Source organism: Oncorhynchus tshawytscha, linkage group LG30, assembly GCF_018296145.1.
Source record: "Oncorhynchus tshawytscha isolate Ot180627B linkage group LG30, Otsh_v2.0, whole genome shotgun sequence".
In the NCBI taxonomy this organism is placed as follows: domain Eukaryota; kingdom Metazoa; phylum Chordata; class Actinopteri; order Salmoniformes; family Salmonidae; genus Oncorhynchus; species Oncorhynchus tshawytscha.
The window spans coordinates 50,633,668-50,656,870 of NC_056458.1; the positions used below are offsets into that span (position 1 = coordinate 50,633,668).

General features: G+C 44.6%; 1 protein-coding gene across 1 annotated transcript; it reads right to left on the reverse strand.

Moving 5' to 3' along the window:
- Positions 1 to 1,284: 1,284 nt before the first annotated feature.
- On the reverse strand, positions 1,285 to 22,027 carry LOC112237818 (solute carrier family 46 member 3). The gene is made up of 7 exons (XM_042309719.1): positions 21,915 to 22,027; positions 20,380 to 20,597; positions 11,800 to 12,676; positions 6,314 to 6,397; positions 5,034 to 5,190; positions 3,012 to 3,116; positions 1,285 to 2,593 (listed from the first exon to the last, which is right to left on the reverse strand). The coding sequence occupies exons 2-6, from the start codon at positions 20,560 to 20,562 to the stop codon at positions 3,017 to 3,019; spliced, it is 1,401 nt and encodes a 466-aa protein (XP_042165653.1). The 5' UTR covers positions 20,563 to 20,597; positions 21,915 to 22,027; the 3' UTR covers positions 1,285 to 2,593; positions 3,012 to 3,016.
- Between the last annotated feature and the right edge of the window lie 1,176 nt (positions 22,028 to 23,203).

The window sequence follows — 23,203 nt, forward strand, 5'->3', positions numbered from 1 at the left end:
GAGCGGAGGATCTGATAGAGACTGAGACTCCCAGCCCTGAGAGGGGGAGAGGAGGATCTGATAGAGCCTGAGACTCCCAGCCCTGAGAGGGGGGGAGAGGAGGATCTGATAGAGCCTGAGACTCCCAGCCCTGAGAGGGGGAGAGGAGGATCTGATAGAGCATGAGACACCCAGCCCTGAGAGGGGGAGAGGAGGATCTGATAGAGCATGAGACACCCAGCCCTGAGAGGGTGGAGAGGAGGCGGAGCCTGAGACACCCAGCCCTGAGAGGGTGGAGCGGAGGATCTGATAGAGACTGAGACTCCCAGCCCTGAGAGGGGGAGAGGAGGATCTGATAGAGCCTGAGACTCCCAGCCCTGAGAGGGTGGAGAGGAGGCGGAGCCTGAGACGCCCTGCCCTGAGAGGGGGGAGAGGAGGATCTGATAGAGCCTGAGACTCCCAGCCCTGAGAGGGTGGAGAGGAGGCGGAGCCTGAGACTCCCAGCCCTGAGAGGGGGGAGAGGAGGATCTGATGGTTCACTGTGTCAAAGGCTGCAGATAGATCTAGGAGGATGAGAACAGAGGAGACAGTCAGCTTTGGCAGTGTAGAGAGCCTCTATGACACAGAGAAGAGCAGTCTCGGTTGAGTGACCAGTCTTGAAGCCTGATTGGTTAGGGTCCAGAAGATCATTCTGACAGAGTTGATCAGAAACAGCACAAGGGTTTTGGAAAGAAAAGACGTCAGATGTGTCAAGTGTTGGTTTCTTGAAGAGGGGATTTGGCCAATTTGAAGTCAGAGGGGATGCAGCCAGTGGTCAGGGATGAGGGAAGTGCCATCGATAAAAGACTGTGCAGCATCCTTTTTAAATTATAATACGTAATCTAAAAATATTTTATTTATTTTTTTCCCTTGAAGTATAATTTTTTGGGATTACCAATGTTACGGTCCCCACTACAACAAAAATACATGTAATTTGGTCCTTGAAACATTCACTTGAAATACTGTTGAATTTCATTCATTTATATGAAGGACTGCTCCTACAGGGGAATGCCAAAATGGCCGGTGGCTTCAAAGCCTCTCAATGGCCAATGTATAACATCAGCTTTCTAGGGGTTTTATACATCATTCGGTGGGCATTACATCCAAATCCAACAGTGACGCCTGGTGACCACTGTAGGTATTACACTCAGGTTTTGCATTTCTAGAAACCAATGACCGCAAATAATGCAATCCAGCCACTTCAATGTTTAGTTGTCAGAAAACATATGAAAAAGAGTTTCATAAATTCAGTCACACATTTTATACCAATACGTTTTTTGAATTTTATTTTACACAATTACAAACATTTGTGGCAGTCATAAATTATTGTAAAGATAACAGCACACATCCAATGGTTTCAAAATACAACTTTTAAAAACATTTTTCCCTAAAGTAGTATTTTCTAATACTGTCCTTCACATCCATTTGCCTATGCTGGTTTTTACATGATCAGTTCTGAGTTATTGATCGTTCTTGTTAATCAATCATTAAGTGGAGGTAACCTACTGTAACAGTGTAGTTAAAATATCAACCAACAAAGTTTTTTATCCTGATCCTAGATCTGTTTCTGACATCATGACAACGACAGCAAGAGCCCAAACTGGTCTAGGGTCAGCCCAAAAAGAGCAACACTTCTTAAAAAAAAGTAATTCCAACCAGTTGCCATTGAAATGACATCTTTTCAACCAGTTTTGAGGGGAAACTAAGAAGTCGTGACATAGTTCAGACAGAAAGTGCATTTCCTTGAGCGTCTATACAAGTCTATCATGTTGGTGTCATTATATTATATTATTATTATTATATTATTATATATTATTATTATGTCATATCATTGAGAAAGAGCTAAATGAGTTGTAGAAGTTTGACAGTTTGAGCCTTGTCATGTAACGACAACACAAACAGATCAGTAATAAAAACAGGTAAGTAGAACATGGTATACAGTCAGAACCTACCTGTGAATTAGGTAGATTACCGCTGTCTGCTATTACGGTCGCTCTGTTTGATATCTAGCCAATATTCATTTCACTTCAGAGACTTCTAGTCATTTAGCTACTTATTAAAACATTTTGGAAAATCAATTTGCTTATTTCCCATTTTTTTTGTTGCAACAACGTGAATAATTGAATCATGTACAACGTCATAACAGCGACTAATTATTCCACCGTGAGAGATCAGTAGAATTGGGTGTGTTTAAAACGCAGCCTTTACTTTACAGAGAAATTGACGCTGAGAAAAGAGGCTACGGGAAATCAAACCAAAAGCAACACCTGTGATTCCGACGCACCTGTGATTCCGACGCACCTGTGATTCCGACCCACCTGTGATTCCGACCCACCTGTGATTCCGACGCACCTGTGATTCCGGCCCACCTGTGATTCCGACCCACCTGTGATTCCGACCCACCTGTGATTCCGACCCACCTGTGATTCCGACGCCCAACAAACAAAAGTTCACTTAGCAGACTCTCTTATTCAGAGCAACCTCAAGGGCACATTCGACAGATTTTTCCACCTTGCCGGCTCGATGATTTGAACCAAGGACCTTTTGGTTGCTGGCCCAACCGCTACCTGCCACCCTGTACATAAAAAGATGCATTGGAATGACTGCATTGATCATAGACATAGGTTATTATTATGGATGGCAGAAATATAACGTGTGTATGAATAAAATGTGACCAGATTGAAGGAAACAGTTCTGAGCTCTGATATTATGTAACTGAAGCCCTCTAGAAACATCCAGTATTTACCCTGAAATTAAAATCTGACTTTATATCAGAACAATTCAAACTGAGGTAATCGATCTCTTAGAGTCCTTGACTGCTGATTGGTTTAAGAGTCCAGCTCTGTTTGTCCAACCACATGCCACCAAAACACAGATTAAGTATAGATCTACAGTCGGTGCCAGAACAGACCCCACAGAGTGAGAGAGAGAAAAGAGAAGAGGAAGAGAACAAATCAAAGAGCTCCAGGCCAAGGTTTCTAGTCTTGCCTCACCAGCCTCAAGTGAGGAGAGGGTCATCGTCTCCGGCCAGGCCTTCCTCTTCTGGGATGAGGACCTCTGCCTCCTTACTTTCATCCACCCCCAGCAGCCCCACAATCCTGTAGGTCACAGAAAGAGCAAGAGAAGGAGCCAGAGAGAGGGAAAGAGACAGGGAGAGAGTGAGACGGTGAGATTGACAGAGAGCGAGAGGGAGACAGGGAGAGAGAGAGAGATATGTGGAGAGAAATGGAGAGAGAGCGAGACGGAGAGATTGACAGAGATTGAGAGAGCGCGAGAGGGAGACAGGGAGATATGTGGAGAGAGACAGGGAGAGAGAGCGAGACGGAGAGATTGACAGAGATTGAGAGAGAGACAGAGAGTCCAAAGAACCTGCCTCCAGTCTCTCACTACATCCTTTGACCTGCACATAGTCTGACATTATAGAAGAGGACAGGTGAACGGCAGATTCCCTGTGGAATACAGTTTGTAGTTTTCACCTTTCCGGGGCTTTTAATTCAGTGCAGATGAAAGAAAGGAGACAAGGAGGGGAAGCCTCTTAAAAGTTATAGAGATGCACACAAGGTGAGTCAGTAGTGGTTCCAGACAGCCAGAGAGCCTGTTGGTTTGTTTACGCGGCAGGATGGGAGAGCCAGCAGCATGGGAGAGCCAGTGTGGCAGGATGGGAGAGCCAGTGTGGCAGGATGGGAGAGCCAGCAGGATGGGAGAGCCAGCAGGATGGGAGAGCCAGTGTGGCAGGATGGGAGAGCCAGTGTGGCAGGATGGGAGAGCCAGTGTGGCAGGATGGGAGAGCCAGCGTGGCAGGATGGGAGAGCCAGCGTGGCAGGATGGGAGAGCCAGCGTGGCAGGATGGGAGAGCCAGCGTGGCAGGATGGGAGAGCCAGGGCGGCAGGATGGGAGAGCCAGGGCGGCAGGATGGGAGAGCCAGCAGGATGGGAGAGCCAGCAGGATGGGAGAGCCAGCAGGATGGGAGAGCCAGCAGGATGGGAGAGCCAGCGTGGCAGCTCATGAGAGCGAGGTTAAGGTTATGAAAAGGGTTCAGCTTAGCTATAATGCTACAGTTGTCAACTGTTGTCTCTGACTCGACCACTAGATGGCGCTGTAGGCCTACTCCATCTCGCCACAACCGTAACCAGACCAGCAGTATCATAACACTGATCCAATGAAACGCCTACAAAGAACTACCTGTGCAACCAGATTCACAACAACAGCCAGCCCTTGATAAGGAAAGGAAAGCTGACAGGAGTCACTGAGTGTGTATTCATGTGGTTGGCTGAGTAACATCATGGGGCAGAAGGTAGCCTAGTTGTTAGAGAGGTGAGCCAGCAACTGCTGGGATGCCACTTTAAAATCTTGGGTCTGATGAGGAAAAAGGGGTGCTGGTATCAAATCCTAGAGGACATTGCCACCGTTGCGCCCTTGAGCAAAGCACCCCCCCCCCAGGGCAACTGCTCCACAGGCCCCCACTGTGGCAGTAGCAGTAGTGGTAGTATATTAGTAGTAGTAGTATATATTATTATTAGTAGTAGTATATTATTTGTATTAGTAGTAGATTATTATTATTAGTAGTAGTAGTATATTATAGTACTATATTATTAGTAGTAGTATATTTGTAGTAGTAGTAGTATATTAGTAGTAGTAGTAGTAGTAGTATATTAGTAGTACTCGTCGTCGTATATTAGTAGCAATAGTAGTATATTAGTAGCAATAGTAGTATATTAGTAGCAATAGTAGTATATTAGTAGTAGTATTAGTATATTAGTAGTAGTAGTAGTAGTAGTAGTATATTAGTAGTAGTAGTATATTAGTAGTAGTACATTAGTAGTAGTAGTTGTATATTATTATTAGTAGTAGTAGTATATTAGTAGTAGTAGTAGTAGTATATTAGTAGTAGTACATTAGTAGTAGTAGTAGTTGTCGTCGTATATTAGTAGCAATAGTAGTACATTAGTAGTAGTAGTAGATTTGTCGTAGTAGGAAGTATATTAGTAGATGTATATTATTAGTAGCATACTCACACTAGCAGGACCAAGGGGATGACACAGAGTCCAGCAGACAACAGGAAGCAGAATCCAGGGTACCAGGTTACCGTGGCAGCGTAGAGACTACTGAACACAGCTATCGCCACACTGTTGTTCACACTGTCCAGGCAAGCCAAGCACGCAAACAACGCTCCTACACACACACACACCACACACACACACGAGAGAGAGAGAGAATACACTGTCAGGTAAATTGGTTCAAAGTCATAGGTTAAGCATCACTGCCCCCGCGGAAGTGCTGAAAAAGTATGTTCCTACAAGTCGACACTTCAGCCTAAGGTTGAGACAGAAAGAGTCTCCATGACAACACTTCAGCCTAAGGTTGAGACAGAAAGAGTCTCCATGACAACACTTCAGCCTAAGGTTGAGACAGAAAGAGTCTCAATGACAACACTTCAGCCTAAGGTTGAGACAGAAAGAGTCTCCATGACAACACTTCAGCCTAAGGTTGAGACAGAAAGAGTCTCCATGACAACACTTCAGCCTAAGGTTGAGACAGAAAGAGCAGGGTACAACTCCTGTTATCTCGGTCCAGGACAGAAGAGTTGCTTTACATTCCACATCGTTTCGTCAAGTGTCCGTGTAGGAGAGGACGGCTTAAAAGAAGAGCACTTCAGACATGGCTCTCTGGTCAGACAAGGGTCCTACTCTGTGGTCTAGAACGTTCTCTGTTTAAACTAACCATGGCTCAGGAATGCACAAACACAGGTGCGGACACATGACAACATAACATATAAACGTGGATTTAGTATGGTAGATATGTGGTAGTGGTGGAGTGGGAGCCTGAGGGCACACATTGTGTTGTGAAATCTGTAATGTATAGTAACTTTTTGAAATTATATAACTGACTTAATTTTGCCGGACCCCAGTAAGAGAGTAGCTGCTGCCTTGGCAGGAACTAACGGGGATCCATAATAAACCCCAGGAAGAGTAGCTGCTGTCTTGGCAGGAACTAATGGGGATCCATAATAAACCCCAGGAAGAGTAGCTGCTGTCTTGGCAGGAACTAATGGGGATCCATAATAAACCCCAGGAAGAGTAGCTGCTGTCTTGGCAGGAACTAATGGGGATCCATAATAAACCCCAGGAAGAGTAGCTGCTGTCTTGGCAGGAACTAATGGGGATCCATAATAAACATAAAGGCATGGAAATAAGTCTAAATATATCTGTGCGTTTCATTCTCAATGATTTTATTAACGAATTGCGGTCGGGTTTTAAAGCATTAGTTTAGTCAAAGAAAGTGAACTAAAACTCACCCTGCTCGGTCTTTGACACGATCTTCGACATCATGGATCTCAGCACGGGGAATGGCATGATGGCCAGAAGCATTGGAAGCCTGACTGAGAAGAACAAACATGACAGATTTCCTTGTAGATTTCATTCTGTAATTGTTGCTTGTTAGTTTTTAACTTTTTATAGCATTGTTATGTATAATTGTTTTGTTGTTGCTCATTCTTGTAATATTTCCTATACAACAGTGTTGTCCCTTTTGGAAAGGAACTAGATAGAGACCTGATTGGCTGAAATGTTGGCTAAACCTTTGTGGTAATCCATGTATTACAAAGATAATTGAAATCTAGTGGCTCGTTGTATTATGACGTAATGTACATCTGAATGCGTCTTCTTAATGTTTTCATCCGATTTCATAGTCAAATAAAACAGCCTCGGAACGTTGCCAAGTAAATCGTCCAGTCAAATTCAGGCTGCACTTCATTCAGTTCAAATCGGAGGGCCTGATGTCCGGACCTCTGGCAGTCTCTATGGGGGTACCACAGGGTTCAATTCTCGGGCCGACACTTTTCTCTGTATACATCAACGATGTTGTTCTCGCTGCGGGTGATTCCCTGATCCACCTCTACGCAGACGACACCATTCTGTATTCTTCAGGCCCTTCCTTGGACACTGTGCTAATAAACCTCCAAATGAGCTTCAATGTCATACAACTCTCCTTCCGTGGCCTCCAACTGCTCTGAAACGCTAGTAAAACTAAATGCATGCTCTTCAACCGATCGCTGCCCACATCTGCCCGTCATTCCAGCATCACTACTCTGGACGGTTCTGACTTAGAATATGTGGACAACTACAAATACCTAGGTGTCTGGTTAGACTGTAAACTCTCCTTCCAGACTCATATTAAACATCTCCAAAATGAAATCTAGAATCGACTTCCTATTTCGCAACAAAGCCTCCTTCACTCACACCGCCAAACATACCCTCGTAAAACTATCCTACCAATTCTTGACTTCGGCGATGTCATTTACAAAATAGGCCCCAATACTCTACTCAGCAAATTGGATGCAGTCTATCACAGTGCCATCCGTTTTGTCACCAAATCCCCATATACCACCCACCACTGCGACCTGTAAACTCTCGTTGGCTGGCCCTCACTACATATTCGTCGACAGACCCACTGGCTCCAGGTCATCTATAAGTCTTTGCTAGGTAAAGCCCCGCCTTATCTCAGCTCACTGGTCACCATAGCAGCACCCACCCGTAGCACGCGCTCCAGCAGGTATATCTCACTGGTCATCCCCAAAACCAATTCCTCATTTGGCCGCCTTTCCTTCCAGTTCTCTGCTGCCAGTGACTGGAACGAATTGCAAAAATCACTGAAGCTGGAGACTTGTACTTCCCTCACTAACTTTAAACATCAGCTATCTGAGCATCAGCTATCTGAGCAGCTGTACACGACCCATCTGTAAATACCACCCAATCTACCTACTTCATCCCTGTATTGTTTTGATTGACTTTTCTGCTCTTTTGCACACCAGTATCACTACTTACACACCATCTGCTCATCCTCATCTGCTCATCTATCACTCCAGTGTTAATCTGCTAAATTGTAATTACTTCGCTACTATGGCCTATTTATTGCCTTACCTCCTCACGCCATTTGCACACACTGTACATAGACTTATTTTTCTATTGTGTTATAGACTATACTGGGAGCCCTCCCCTGTAGAATATACTGGGAGCCCTCCCCTGTAGAATATACTGGGAGCCCTCCCCTGTAGACTATACTGGGAGCCCTCCCCTGTAGACTATACTGGGAGCCCTCCCCTGTAGAATATACTGGGAGCCCTCCCCTGTAGAATATACTGGGAGCCCTCCCCTGTAGAATATACTGGGAGCCCTCCCCTGTAGAATATACTGGGAGCCCTCCCCTGTAGAATATACTGGGAGCCCTCCCCTGTAGTCTATACTGGGAGCCCTCCCCTGTAGACTATACTGGGAGCCCTCCCTGTAGACTATACTGGGAGCCCTCCCCTGTAGAATATACTGGGAGCCCTCCCCTGTAGAATATACTGGGAGCCCTCCCTGTAGAATATACTGGGAGCCCTCCCCTGTAGAATATACTGGGAGCCCTCCCCTGTAGAATATACTGGGAGCCCTCCCCTGTAGACTATACTGGGAGCCCTCCCCTGTAGACTATACTGGGAGCCCTCCCCTGTAGACTATACTGGGAGCCCTCCCCTGACTATACTGGGAGCCCTCCCCTGTAGAATATACTGGGAGCCCTCCCCTGTAGACTATACTGGGAGCCCTCCCTGTAGAATATACTGGGAGCCCTCCCCTGTAGAATATACTGGGAGCCCTCCCCTGTAGAATATACTGGGAGCCCTCCCCTGTAGAATATACTGGGAGCCCTCCCCTGTAGACTATACTGGGAGCCCTCCCCTGTAGACTATACTGGGAGCCCTCCCTGTAGAATATACTGGGAGCCCTCCCCTGTAGACTATACTGGGAGCCCTCCCCTGTAGACTATACTGGGAGCCCTCCCTGTAGACTATACTGGGAGCCCTCCCTGTAGACTATACTGGGAGCCCTCCCCTGTAGACTATACTGGGAGCCCTCCCCTGTAGAATATACTGGGAGCCCTCCCTGTAGAATATACTGGGAGCCCTCCCTGTAGAATATACTGGGAGCCCTCCCTGTAGACTATACTGGGAGCCCTCCCCTGTAGAATATACTGGGAGCCCTCCCCTGTCTCATCACCCTGTAGACTATACTGGGAGCCCTCCCCTGTCTCATCACCCTGTAGACTATACTGGGAGCCCTCCCCTGTCTCATCACCCTGTGTGTTATACCAGCAGCTGTACCATCCAACCAATAAAACCTCACACCAGTGTGTGGTGATGTCCAACTCTCCACAGCAAAAATATCTCCCATAGTCAACCCATTAAACAACGCCCAAGACGCTGTCAGACCCCTGGCTGGTTCACCGCTATGTAACCCCACGCTGCGGTGTGGCAGGGAGATGGCCTCCACAATCCAATGGGAGAGACACTGCTTAGCCATGACTTACAAGAAGGGTGTCCAGGCAACGTGTGGAGGTCTCCAACGAGTTTAGCTGAGCCCAAAGCCATGAGCAGGGAGGTTCTGTAGGAGGAGGATCTTCAGATCCACTGACTCCAGAGGCTCAAAAGGTGGCTGCACACAGTGCCTCCAAAACCAGCACCAAGACCCACGTGGGCGCAATAGGTTCTAGAAACCGGCCTGAGAAGAGGTACACCTTTCAGGAACCCCCCCGCGTCAATTCTACCATAATATGCTGAGATCGCAGCCAGGTACCCTTTTAACGTGGAGTTTATCAAGCAGGGACGCACAAACTCCAGTAAAAACAAAATGGAGTCCTTTATCTTGGCACCTATATGGCCACCTCAGGGTGGGATTGAGGGAGCCCTGTAGACTGATGGGATTGAGGGAGCCCTGTAGACTGATGGGATTGAGGGAGCCCTGTAGACTGGTGGGATTGAGGGAGCCCTGTAGACTGGTGGGATTGAGGGAGCCCTGTAGACCGGTGGGATTGAGGGAGCCCTGTAGACCGGTGGGATTGAGGGAGCCCTGTAGACCGGTGGGATTGAGGGAGCCCTGTAGACTGGTGGGATTGAGGGAGCCCTGTAGACTGGTGGGATTGAGGGAGCCCTGTAGACTGGTGGGATTGAGGGAGCCCTGTAGACCGGTGGGATTGAGGGAGCCCTGTAGACCGGTGGGATTGAGGGAGCCCTGCAGACCGGTGGGATTGAGGGAGCCCTGTAGACTGGTGGGATTGAGGGAGCCCTGTAGACTGGTGGGATTGAGGGAGCCCTGTAGACTGGTGGGATTGAGGGAGCCCTGTAGACTGGTGGGATTGAGGGAGCCCTGTAGACTGGTGGGATTGAGGGAGCCCTGTAGACTGGTGGGATTGAGGGAGCCCTGTAGACTGATGGGATTGAGGGAGCCCTGTAGACTGGTGGGATTGAGGGAGCCCTGTAGACTGGTGGGATTGAGGGAGCCCTGTAGACTGGTGGGATTGAGGGAGCCCTGTAGACTGGTGGGATTGAGGGAGCCCTGCAGACTGGTGGGATTGAGGGAGCCCTGCAGACCGGTGGGATTGAGGGAGCCCTGTAGACTGGTGGGATTGAGGGAGCCCTGTAGACCGGTGGGATTGAGGGAGCCCTCAATTCAGTCACATCAATTATAATCCCAGGGGAACAAACCCTACCATAGAAGACCTCATCCCCAGTAGGTCACATCAATTATAATCCCAGGGGAACAAACCCTACCATAGAAGACCTCATCCCCAGTAGGTCACATCAATTATAGTCCCAGGGGAACGAACCCTACCATAGAAGACCTCATCCCCAGTAGGTCACATCAATTATAGTCCCAGGGGAACGAACCCTACCATAGAAGACCTCATCCCCAGTAGGTCACATCAATTATAATCCCAGGGGAACGAACCCTACCATAGAAGACATCCCCAGTAGACCCAGGAACTGTCAAAAACATACTGGGTGCACCAACCAGAATTGGGTCAAGCAGAGCTGGAACCCAGACACCTCTCAGAGGATAGAATGTTACCATGTGAATACCCTCCTTATTCCTGACCATGATACCATGTGAATACCCTCCTTATTCCTGACCATGTTACCATGTGAATACTCTCCTTATTCCTGACCATGATCCCATGTGAATACCCTCCTTATTCCTGACCATGATACCATGTGAATACTCTCCTTATTCCTGACCATGATACCATGTGAATACCCTCCTTATTCCTAACCATGTGAATACCATGTGAATACCCTCCTTATTCCTGACCATGTTACCATTCCTAACCATGTGAATACTCTCCTTATTCCTGACCATGACCATACCTCTCCTTATTCCTGACCATGATACCATGTGAATACCCTCCTTATTCCTAACCATGTGAATACTCTCCTTATTCCTGACCATGTTACCATGTGAATACTCTCCTTACTCCTAACCATGTGAATACTCTCCTTATTCCTAACCATGTGAATACTCTCCTTATTCCTGACCATGTTACCATGTGAATACCCTCCTTATTCCTGACCATGATACCATGTGAATACCCTCCTTATTCCTAACCATGTGAATACTCTCCTTATTCCTAACCATGTGAATACTCTCCTTATTCCTGACCATGTGAATACTCTCCTTATTCCTGACCATGTTACCATGTGAATACTCTCCTTATTCCTAACCATGTGAATACTCTCCTTATTCCTGACCATGTTACCATGTGAATACTCTCCTTATTCCTGACCATGTGAATACTCTCCTTATTCCTGACCATGTGAATACTCTCCTTATTCCTGACCATGATACCATGTGAATACCCTCCTTATTCCTGACCATGTTACCATGTGAATACCCTCCTTATTCCTAACCATGTGAATACCCTCCTTATTCCTGACCATGTTACCATGTGAATATCATCCTTATTCCTTACCCAGGAACATCATGACCGTGGTCTTGGCGAAGGCCACCAGGGTCATACCCGCCATGACACTCAGTATCCCTATGAGAATGATGACGATGTTGGGCACGCCGCAGTGAGAGAACACAGTCACGCCCACGAAGCTGGTCAGGAACATCGTCATGGACAGCGCAGAGCCGTAGCCAATCAGGATCTCGCTCCAGCACAGTGGCTGGTTGAGCTCGTAGAGTGTGATCATGGAGTGCCCGCCCATGTTGACGAAGGAGAAGGAGCCGAAGAGGAGCAGGAGAAGCATCAGAAGGACGTTACGCCTCCTGCTGGCCCCTGCAAACAGTTGGTAGGCCCCGTAGGCCAGCTGATGCATGGCGGTGCGACGCAGGGAGCCGTCCAGGGGGGCGTCCAGGGGTCGTTGGAGAGTCTCCTCTAAGATGAAGATGGCATAGAGCAGGTTGAAACACAGGAACAGAGCAGAGGTGAAGAAGGGCCAGTTGAAGCCTGCTGCTCGGAGGAAGTATCCCGTAGAGAGAGAGGCCACTCCAGACAGCAGGCCGATCACCATGTCTATCCCGGCCATACGCAGGGTCTTCTGCTGTCCGTCCTCACACAGGTCAGCGATGTAGGAGAAACAGCCACCCAGGAACGTCCCCGAGCCCCCGAACAGGGCGCTGACGAACGACGAGACGATGAGGAGGTAGAGGTTAAGCTCGAAGAAGGAGACTGCCAGGAAGGACAGCGCGTAGAACAGAGAACCAATCAGAGGCAGGATGATGGTGATCTTGCGTCCGCGCTGGTCGCTGTAGGCAACGAGGATGAAGGTGACGGCCAGAGAGGGGATAATGGAGATGAGCTCGGTGTAGAGGGAGAAGAGAGACGCCGCCTTCTGCACCTCCTGGTGTAAAACAGAAAACAACAAGGTAAACAAACACGTAACCAACAACGACAAGGGAGGTGTCATGGAGAAGAGGGTGGAGTTATTAACGTTACCTCTGCTGAAAACACAATCAGTTAAACACAGAAGGAACTGTAACATATTAAAGGCAGACAGTTCCACACAGAACACTCTCTTCACAGGCAGACAGCTCCACACAGAACACTCTTCACAGGCAGACAGTTCCACACAGAACACTCTCTTCACAGGCAGACAGTTCCACACAGAACACTCTCTTCACAGGCAGACAGTTCCACACAGAACACTCTCTTCACAGGCAGACAGTTCCACACAGAACACTCTCTTCACAGGCAGACAGTTCCACACAGAACACTCTCTTCACAGGCAGACAGTTCCACACAGAACACTCTCTTCACAGGCAGACAGTTCCACACAGAACACTCTCTTCACAGGCAGACAGCTCCACACAATCTTCATCCACAGATATTGACTGCAGCCTGTTATATGGTCATGATGAAAAAGAGGAAGTACACAAAGTGAAAAGGAGAAATGTGGCTCTGCTCTGCTCTGTTCAAGGCCAGTATGACAGCTCTACATGGAAATATAATGTTATTTATGTCAATCTAGGTTTCAAGCTGGAGGAAGTTAACCCTTGTCTAAACCCACAACAGGTGTAGGCTACAGGTGGTTCTTGTCTTTCAAAAATCAAGAACAAGCAGGCATCTCCTGAACAAGTAATTCATCAGTCTCCTGTCAACCAGCTACTGTAACTGGTGAGACGTGACGTCCTAGTTGGTTACAAAATAAAAATTGAAATTTCATCAGCCGTTGATTGTCAAGCAAATAACATTCGGTCTCACGGTAATTGACCGTTAATTAACTCATGTATCATCTCCTGGCTTCCACACAGCCCACAGGCCACTGATGCAGTCCTTTGGAACATCTACATTTTAAAAAGTCAGGTAAATCCATGTAATATAGTCTACCTACACCATCACAATAAATCCATGTAATATAGTCTACCTACACCATCACAATAAATCCATGTAATATAGTCTACCTACACCATCACAATAAATCCATGTAATATAGTCTACCTACACCATCACAATAAATCCATGTAATATAGTCTACCTACACCATCACAATAAATCCATGTAATATAGTCTACCTACACCATCACAATAAATCCATGTAATATAGTCTACCTACACCATCACAATACATCCATGTAATATAGTCTACCTACACCATCACAATCAATCCATGTAATATAGTCTATACCATCACAATAAATCCATGTAATATACTCTACCTACACCATCACAATAAATCCATGTAATATAGTCTACCTACACCATCACAATAAATCCATGTAATATAGTCTACCTACACCCTCACAATAAATCCATGTAATATAGTCTACCTACACCATCACAATAAATCCATGTAATATAGTCTACCTACACCATCACAATAAATCCATGTAATATAGTCTACCTACACCATCACAATAAATCCATGTAATATAGTCTACCTACACCATCACAATAAATCCATGTAATATAGTCTACCTACACCATCACAATAAATCCATGTAATATAGTCTACCTACACCATCACAATAAATCCAGGTAATATAGTCTACACCATCACAATAAATCCATTATTTATTTTAGACAGGTCTAAAGAAACATGATCTGAAGAAAATGTAGTCTATTTCAGAAGAACAGAATAACATACTCTGAGTTGTCCTCATGTTAGGTCTACCTGTCCTAAATCCATGTAATATAGTCCCTCACCATCACAATAAATCCATGTAATATAGTCTCATCACAATAAATCCTGTCCTCATGCCATAATATAGGTCCTGTCCAATCATGTTAGGTCCTGTCCATCACAATAAATCCAGGTAATATAGTCTACACCATCACAATAAATCCATGCTTAGGTCCTGTCTGAAGAAAATCATGCTAGGTCCTGTTGTCCTCATGTTAGGTCCTGTCCTCATGTTAGGTCCTGTCCTCATGTTAGGTCCTGTCCTCATGTTAGGTCCTGTCCTCATGTTATGTTGTCCTCATGGGTCCTGTCCTCATGCTAGGTCCTGTCCTCATGCTAGGTCCTGTCCTCATGCTAGGTCCTGTCCTCATGCTAGGTCCTGTCCTCATGCTAGGTCCTGTCCTCATGCTAGGTCCTGTCCTCATGTTAGGTCCTGTCCTCATGTTAGGTCCTGTCCTCATGCTAGGTCCTGTCCTCATGCTAGGTCCTGTCCTCATGTTAGGTCCTGTCCTCATGTTAGGTCCTGATCTGGCTACATCATATGGCTGTGGGCTCCACCAGTTCATTTAGCAGACAATAATTACTTAGAATTCCATGGCATTATTTTATATTATGAAGAATACAATAGAACAAACCTGCATTATTTTATATTATGTTATAGTATGAAGAATTCAATTGAAGATAGATGAATAAAATAGAAAGAATATTTTCCCCCAAACGATGAGTTGCACGAGGTTATTCTGTGTTGAGGGGTTAACAAAGAAACAGGTCCTCCTACCTGCTTCATTTAGATTATTAATGTGACTTTAGTTGTTCTATAAACGTTGGGTTATAAGTTTGATTTAATACATTGTACGGTTGCATGATGAGACTAATGATGATTTGACTAAAGTCACCTGAAAAAGGCATGAGCTCTGCTTTGTTTGTTTTGCGCCGGCTGTACACACTTCATCATTCTCTCATTCACAATCACTTGATAATTCCTCGAATTTCACGGCAGCATCCCATTTGTGGCTGTAATGAAATCCCCCCCCAAAAAAACAATGCCTTTTGCGGCCAGCCTTCTTTGTGAGTGCTGCCTGCGCCGAAGCATCGCTCACTCACACAGCTCTCCATCACGCCATTGTGATGGAGAGCTGTTCATTAAAAATCCTACAATGTGATTTTCTGGATTTTTTTTTCTCATTTTGTCTGTCATAGTTGAAGTGTACCTATGATGAAAATTACAGGCCTCATCTTTTTAAGTGGGATAACTTGCACAATTGGTGGCTGACTAAATACTTTTTTGCCCCACTGTATATGTTGGTTAGGTCTATAACCCCTATATGTTGGTTAGGTCTATAACCCCTATATGTTGGTTAGGTCTATAACCCCGATACGTAGTTGTGTTGGTTAGGTCTATAACCCCTATACGTAGTTGTGTTGGTTAGGTCTATAACCCCTATATGTTGGTTACTATAACCCTATATGTTGGTTAGTTATAACCCCTATATGTAGTTGGTCTATAACCCCTATATGTTGGTTAGGTCTATAACCCCTATATGTTGGTTAGGTCTATAACCCCTATATGTTGGTTAGGTCTATAACCCTATAACCCTATATGTTGGTTAGGTCTATAACCCCCCTATATGTTGGTTAGGTCTATAACCCCTATATGTTGGTTAGGTCTATAACCCCTATATGTTGGTTAGGTCTATAACCCCTATATGTTGGTTAGGTCTATAACCCCTATATGTTGGTTAGGTCTATAACCCCTATATGTTGGTTAGGTCTATAACCCCTATATGTTGGTTAGGTCTATAACCCCTATATGTTGGTTAGGTCTATAACCCCTATATGTTGGTTAGGTCTATAACCCCTATATGTTGGTTAGGTCTATAACCCCTATATGTTGGTTAGGTCTATAACCCCTATATGTTGGTTAGGTCTATAACCCCTATATGTTGGTTAGGTCTATAACCCCTATATGTTGGTTAGGTCTATAACCCTATATGTTGGTTAGGTCTATAACCCCTATATAACCCCTGTTGGTTAGGTCTATAACCCCTATATGTTGGTTAGGTCTATAACCCCTATATGTTTAGGTTATAACCCCTATATGTTGGTTAGTCTATAACCCCTATATGTTGGTTAGGTCTATAACCCCTATATATGTTGGTTAGGTCTATAACCCCTATATGTTGGTTAGGTCTATAACCCCTATATGTTGGTTAGGTCTATAACCCCCTATATGTTGGTTAGGTCTATAACCCTATATGTTGGTTAGGTCTATAACCCCTATATAACCCCTATTGTTGGTTAGGTCTATAACCCTATATGTTGGTTAGGTCTATAACCCCTATATGTTGGTCTATAACCCCTATATGTTGGTTAGGTCTATAACCCCTATATGTTGGTTAGGTCTATAACCCCTATATGTTGGTTAGGTCTATAACCCCTATATGTTGGTTAGGTCTATAACCCCTATATTAGTCTGTTGTTAGGTCTATAACCCCTATATGTTGGTTAGGTCTATAACCCCTCTATAGGTCCCCTATATGTTGGTTAGGTCTATAACCCCTATATGTTGGTTAGGTCTATAACCCCTATATGTTGGTTAGGTCTATAACCCCTAATGTTGGTTAGGTCTATAACCCCTATATGTTGGTTAGGTCTATAACCCCTATATGTTGGTTAGGTCTATAACCCCTATATGTTGGTTAGGTCTATAACCCTATAACCCCTATATGTTGGTTAGGTCTATAACCCCTATATGTTGGTTAGGTCTATATACCCCTATATGTTGGTTACTATAACCCTATATGTTGGTTAGGTCTATAACCCCTATATGTTGTTGGTTAGGTCTATAACCCCTATATGTTGGTTAGGTCTATAACCCCTATATGTTGGTTAGGTCTATAACCCCTATATGTTGGTTAGGTCTATAACCCCTATATGTTTAGGTTAGGTCTATAACCCCTATATGTTGGTTAGGTCTATAACCCCTATATGTTGTTGGTCTAGGTCTATAACCCCTATATGTTGGTTAGGTCTATAACCCCTATATGTTGGTTAGGTCTATAACCCCTATATGTTGGTTAGGTCTATAACCCCTATATGTTGGTTAGGTCTATAACCCCTATATGTTGGTTAGGTCTATAACCCCTATATGTTTAGGTTAGTTGGTTAGGTCTATAACCCCTATATGTTGGTTAGGTCTATATGTTGGTTAGGTCTATAACCCCTATATGTTGGTTAGGTCTATAACCCCTTATGTTGGTTAGGTCTATAACCCCTATATGTTGGTTAGGTCTATAACCCCTATATGTTGGTTAGGTCTATAACCCCTATATTGGTTAGGTCTATAACCCCTATATGTTGGTTAGGTCTATAACCCTATATGTTGGTTAGGTCTATAACCCCTATATTGTTGGTTAGGTCTATAACCCCTATATGTTGGTTAGGTCTATAACCCCTATATGTTGGTTAGGTCTATAACTATAACCCTATATGTTGGTCTATAACCCCTATATGTTGGTTAGGTCTATAACCCCTATATGTTGGTTAGGTCTATAACCCCTATATGTTGGTTAGGTCTATAACCCCTATATGTCTATAACCCCTATATGTTGGTTAGGTCTATAACCCCTATATGTTGGTTAGGTCTATAACCCTATATGTAGTTGTGTTGGTTAGGTCTATAACCCCTATATGTTGGTTAGGTCTATAACCCCTATATGTTGGTTAGGTCTATAACCCCTATATGTTGGTTAGGTCTATAACCCCTATATGTAGTTGTATTCTATAACCCCTATATGGTTAGGTCTATAACCCCTATATGTTGGTTAGGTCTATAACCCCTATATGTTGGTTAGGTCTATAACCCCTATATGTTGGTTAGGTCTATAACCCCTATATGTTGGTTAGGTCTATAACCCCTATATGTTGGTTAGGTCTATAACCCCTATATGTTGGTTAGGTCTATAACCCCTATAACCCCTATATGTTGGTTAGGTCTATAACCCTATATGTTGGTTAGGTCTATAACCCCTATATGCCCCTATATGTTGGTTAGGTCTATAACCCCTATATGTTGGTTAGGTCTATAACCCCTATATGTTGTTAGGTTATCTATAACCCCTATATGTTGGTTAGGTCTATAACCCCTATATGTTGGTTAGGTCTATAACTATAACCCTATATGTTGGTTAGGTCTATAACCCCTATATGTTGGTTAGGTCTATAACCCCTATATGTTGGTTAGGTCTATAACCCCTATATGTTGGTTAGGTCTATAACCCCTATATGTTGGTTAGGTCTATAACCCCTATATGTTGGTTAGGTCTATAACCCTATAACCCCTATATGTTGGTTAGGTCTATAACCCCTATATGTTGGTTAGGTCTATAACCCCTATATGTTGGTTAGGTCTATAACCCCTATATGTTGGTTAGGTCTATAACCCCTATATGTTGGTTAGGTCTATAACCCCTATATGTTGGTTAGGTCTATAACCCCTATACCCCTATGTTGGTTAGGTCTATAACCCCTATAACCCTATATGTTGGTTAGGTCTATAACCCCTATATGTTGGTTAGGTCTATAACCCCTATATGTTGGTTAGTTATAACCCCTATATGTTGGTTAGGTCTATAACCCCTATATGTTGGTTAGGTCTATAACCCCTATATGTTGGTTAGGTCTATAACCCCTATATGTAGTTGTATAACCCCTGTTGTTAGGTCTATAACCCCTATATGTTGGTTAGGTCTATAACCCCTATATGTTGGTTAGGTCTATAACCCCTATATGTTGGTTAGGTCTATAACCCCTATATGTTGGTTAGGTCTATAACCCCTATATGTTGGTTAGGTCTATAACCCCTATATGTTGGTTAGGTCTATAACCCCTATATGTTGGTTAGGTCTATAACCCCTATATGTTGGTTAGGTCTATAACCCCTATATGTTGGTTAGGTCTATAACCCCTATATGTTGGTTAGGTCTATAACCCCTATATGTTGGTTAGGTCTATAACCCCTATATGTAGTTGTATTGGTTAGGTCTATAACCCCTATATGTTGGTTAGGTCTATAACCCCTATATGTTGGTTAGGTCTATAACCCCTATATGTTGGTTAGGTCTATAACCCCTATATGTTGGTTAGGTCTATAACCCCTATATGTTGGTTAGGTCTATAACCCCTATATGTAGTTGTGTTGGTGAGGGTTTATACAGTAACTGACCTCATGGTGGAGACAGGGTAGGTTGTGTTGTCAGAGACAGGGTAGGTTGTGTTGTCGGAGACAGGGTAGGTTTCTACAGTAACTAACCTTATGGTGGCAGCTGGTGTTGGAGGGATCGCAGCGTGATGGGTTGTCAGAGCCAGGGTAGGATGGGTTGTCAGAAACAGGGTAGGTTGTGTTGTCAGAGACAGGGTAGGATGTGTTGTCAGAGACAGGTTAGGAGGGGTTGTCAGAGACAGGTTAGGAGGGGTTGTCAAATACAGGGTAGGATGGGTTGTCAAATACAGGGTAGGTTGTGTTGTCAGAGTAGGTTGTGTTGTCAGAGTCAGGGTAGGTTGTGTTGTCAGACTAGGTTGTGTTGTCAGACTCAGGGTAGGTTGTGTTGTCAGAGTAGGTTGTTTTGTCAGACCCAGGGTAGGATGTGTTGTCAGACCCAGGGTAGGATGTGTTGTCAGACCCAGGGTAGGATGGGTTGTCAGAGACAGGGTAGGATGGGTTGTCAGAGACAGGGTAGGATGGGTTGTCAGAGACAGGGTAGGATGGGTTGTCAGAGACAGGGTAGGATGGGTTGTCAGAGACAGGGTAGGATGGGTTGTCAGAGACAGGGTAGGATGGGTTGTCAGAGACAGGGTAGGATGGGTTGTCAGAGACAGGGTAGGATGGGTTGTCAGAGACAGGGTAGGTTTCTACAGTAACTAACCTCATTGTGGCTGCTGGTGTTGGAGGGATCGCAGCGTGACGTGTTGTCAGAGACAGGGTAGGTGGTGTTGGTTATATCCTGCCATAGCCTCCTGTAGACATACTGCGGTACCAGAGGATAGACCAGGAAACTGGCGAAAGCATAGAAGGCTACCAGTGGCTCTATCAGCAATAACCCCTTCATTCTTACCAGGGGAGATTGGACACAAAGACAGATCCCTGTAAGACAAGGTAGAAGAGTTCAGTGGACATACAGATCCTTGAGACGGGAGAGGACCAACAGACAGATTCCTGGAAGACAAGGTAGGAGAGTTCAGTGGACACACAGATCCTTGAGAGGGGAGAGGACAAACAGACAGATCCCTCAATGATCTGATCTGTCTAGCTATCCACTGAACTCTCCTACCTTGTCTTCCAGGGGAGTGGACGGAGATCCCTTCCAGGGGAGTGGACAGAGATCCCTTCCAGGGGAGTGGACAGAGATCCCTTCCAGGGGAGTGGACAGAGATCCCTTCCAGGGGAGTGGATTAGAGGTCGACCGATTAGTCGGCATGGCTGATTAATTAGGGACGATTTCAAGTTTTCATAACAATCGGTAATCAGCATTTTTGGACGGTGATTATGGACAATTACATTGCACTCCACGAGGAGACTGGGTGGCAGGCTGACCATCTGTTACGCAAGTGCAGTAAGGAGCCTAGGTAAGTTGCTAGCTAGCATTAAATTTATCTTAACATAATCACTATGGATCCCCCCTGCCAAGGCAGCAGCTACTCCTCCTGGGGTTTATTATGGATCCCCATTAGTTCCTGCCAAGGAAGCAGCTACTCTTCCTGGGGTTTATTATGGATCCCCATTAGTTCCTGTCAAGGAAGCAGCTACTCTTCCTGGGGTTTATTATGGATCCCCATTAGTTCCTGCCAAGGAAGCAGCTACTCTTCCTGGGGTTTATTATGGATCCCCATTAGTTCCTGCCAAGGAAGCAGCTACTCTTCCTGGGGTTTATTATGGATCCCCATTAGTTCCTGCCAAGGAAGCAGCTACTCTTCCTGGGGTTTATTATGGATCCCCATTAGTTCCTGCCAAGGCAGCAGCTACTCTTCCTGGGGTTTATTATGGATCCCCATTAGTTCCTGCCAAGGCAGCAGCTACTCTTCCTGGGTTCCAACCACATTAAGGTACATCACAAAAAAAACTCACTACATCATTACGCCACTACATATCTACAACACAAAATGTGTAATGTCACTATACAACAATATGAACATTTACATGTGTGTAGAGTACGTGTGCGAGTGTCTGTCTCTAAACAGTCTGCATTGTTCCATAAAGTGTAGTTTTATCTCCCACCCCTCTCTGTAAAGAGGTCTCTGGAGGCATGTCTTGTGGGGTGTGCATGGGTGTCTGAGCTGACACTGACGAGACTGCTACTATAAAAAGGTGAGCAAAGTGTAACCATGCCAACACTTTGCTTACTGACGGACCAAGTTCATAGGATAAAGAACATGCAACAAGAAAAATAAGTACATTTCTCACCTTTTTAGTTTGTCATTTGGTTCAGAGTAAATATCATGAAACGCCCTTCCCACTCGTCCTGGATGTTCAGACCATTTCCGCGGACATCTGTTGAGAGTCTCATGTACTTTACCGCAGGCCCATCACTTATGAAAGGTTTAATTTCCTGTGTTCAGCCCCTTCTGCCCTGTGATTGGACAACACTCAGCGGAGCGTCCTGTCAGTTATAAGAAGGCACAATACATCAGAACATTTAGAGACAGGCAGACTTTTCCCTTTTTCTGATTTCCTCCACATAGGTTACCTCAGACATCTCATTTTATTTTTGTATTATTTTATTAGTATTAAATCCGAATTGTTTAACCAGAATATGACGTTGAAAGGGAACTCATTTACCTGTATGGAATCTCTACCCTGAATTTGTTTATCTTAGTGTTGCTGTATGCACTTTTTCTCCGTCAGTTAACTCACTTTTCCTTTATTCTAATGATCCATAACTTTATGTAAATGTGATTTAAGGTTAACGTAAGAGAAGGTGTGTCGTCACGTCACGTTGGAACGTACCGCGGGCGGTGGCAGGAGACGTCGTTATTATTATTGAGGACCGAGACGAAAAACCCGGCAGCAAATATCATTTGTCTACGGTGTACCATTTAAAACGATGGATAAATACGGGGAAATAGCTCCGGTTTGATTTCCCACCGCGCCAGGTTAGTTAGTCGGGGCGGCAGGTAGTGGTTAGAGAGATGGGCCAGGACCCGAACTCTGTCCTGTTCCCAGGTAGGCAGTCACTGGAAATCATCATTTGTTCTTCATTGACTTGTCTAGTTAAATACATCAAATGTTGCTCCTACCATCCTGTATCATCCAAGCCGTTACGTTTCCCTGACAAGCTGTTATTCAACATACCGTTACTGTGTTTTCGAAATAATTGGTAAGATGTTGTCAGTGGTGGAAAAAGTTCTCGATTTTACTACTTGAGTAAAAGGAAAGATGCCTTAATAGAAAAATGACTCAAGTAAAAGTCAGTAAAATTATACAAGTATTTAAAAAAAACAATATATAAACTTAAGTATCAAAAGTAAATGTATTGGATAAAATATACTTAAGTATCAAAAGTATAAATCATTTCAAATTCCTTACATTAAGCAAATCAGATGGCACCATTTAAATAATATATAAATAATACTAATTTGGGTAAACAGGGAAACACAACGCTCAAACATAATTTACAAACTTAGCATTTGTGTTTAGTGAGTCCTCCAGATCAGAGATCCAATTCAAAGGGGCTTTATTGGCATGTGAAACAT

Excerpts from the sequence above, each read along its gene's own strand:
- LOC112237818 (XM_042309719.1), bottom strand. The coding sequence starts at position 20,562 with ATGAAGGGGTTATTGCTGATAGAGCCACTGGTAGCCTTCTATGCTTTC. Across the intron at positions 12,677-20,379 it reads ACACCAGCAGCCACAATGAG|GAGGTGCAGAAGGCGGCGTC; the intron begins GTTAGTTACTGT and ends GTTTTACACCAG. Across the intron at positions 6,398-11,799 it reads CACGGTCATGATGTTCCTGG|TCAGGCTTCCAATGCTTCTG; the intron begins GTAAGGAATAAG and ends TGTTCTTCTCAG.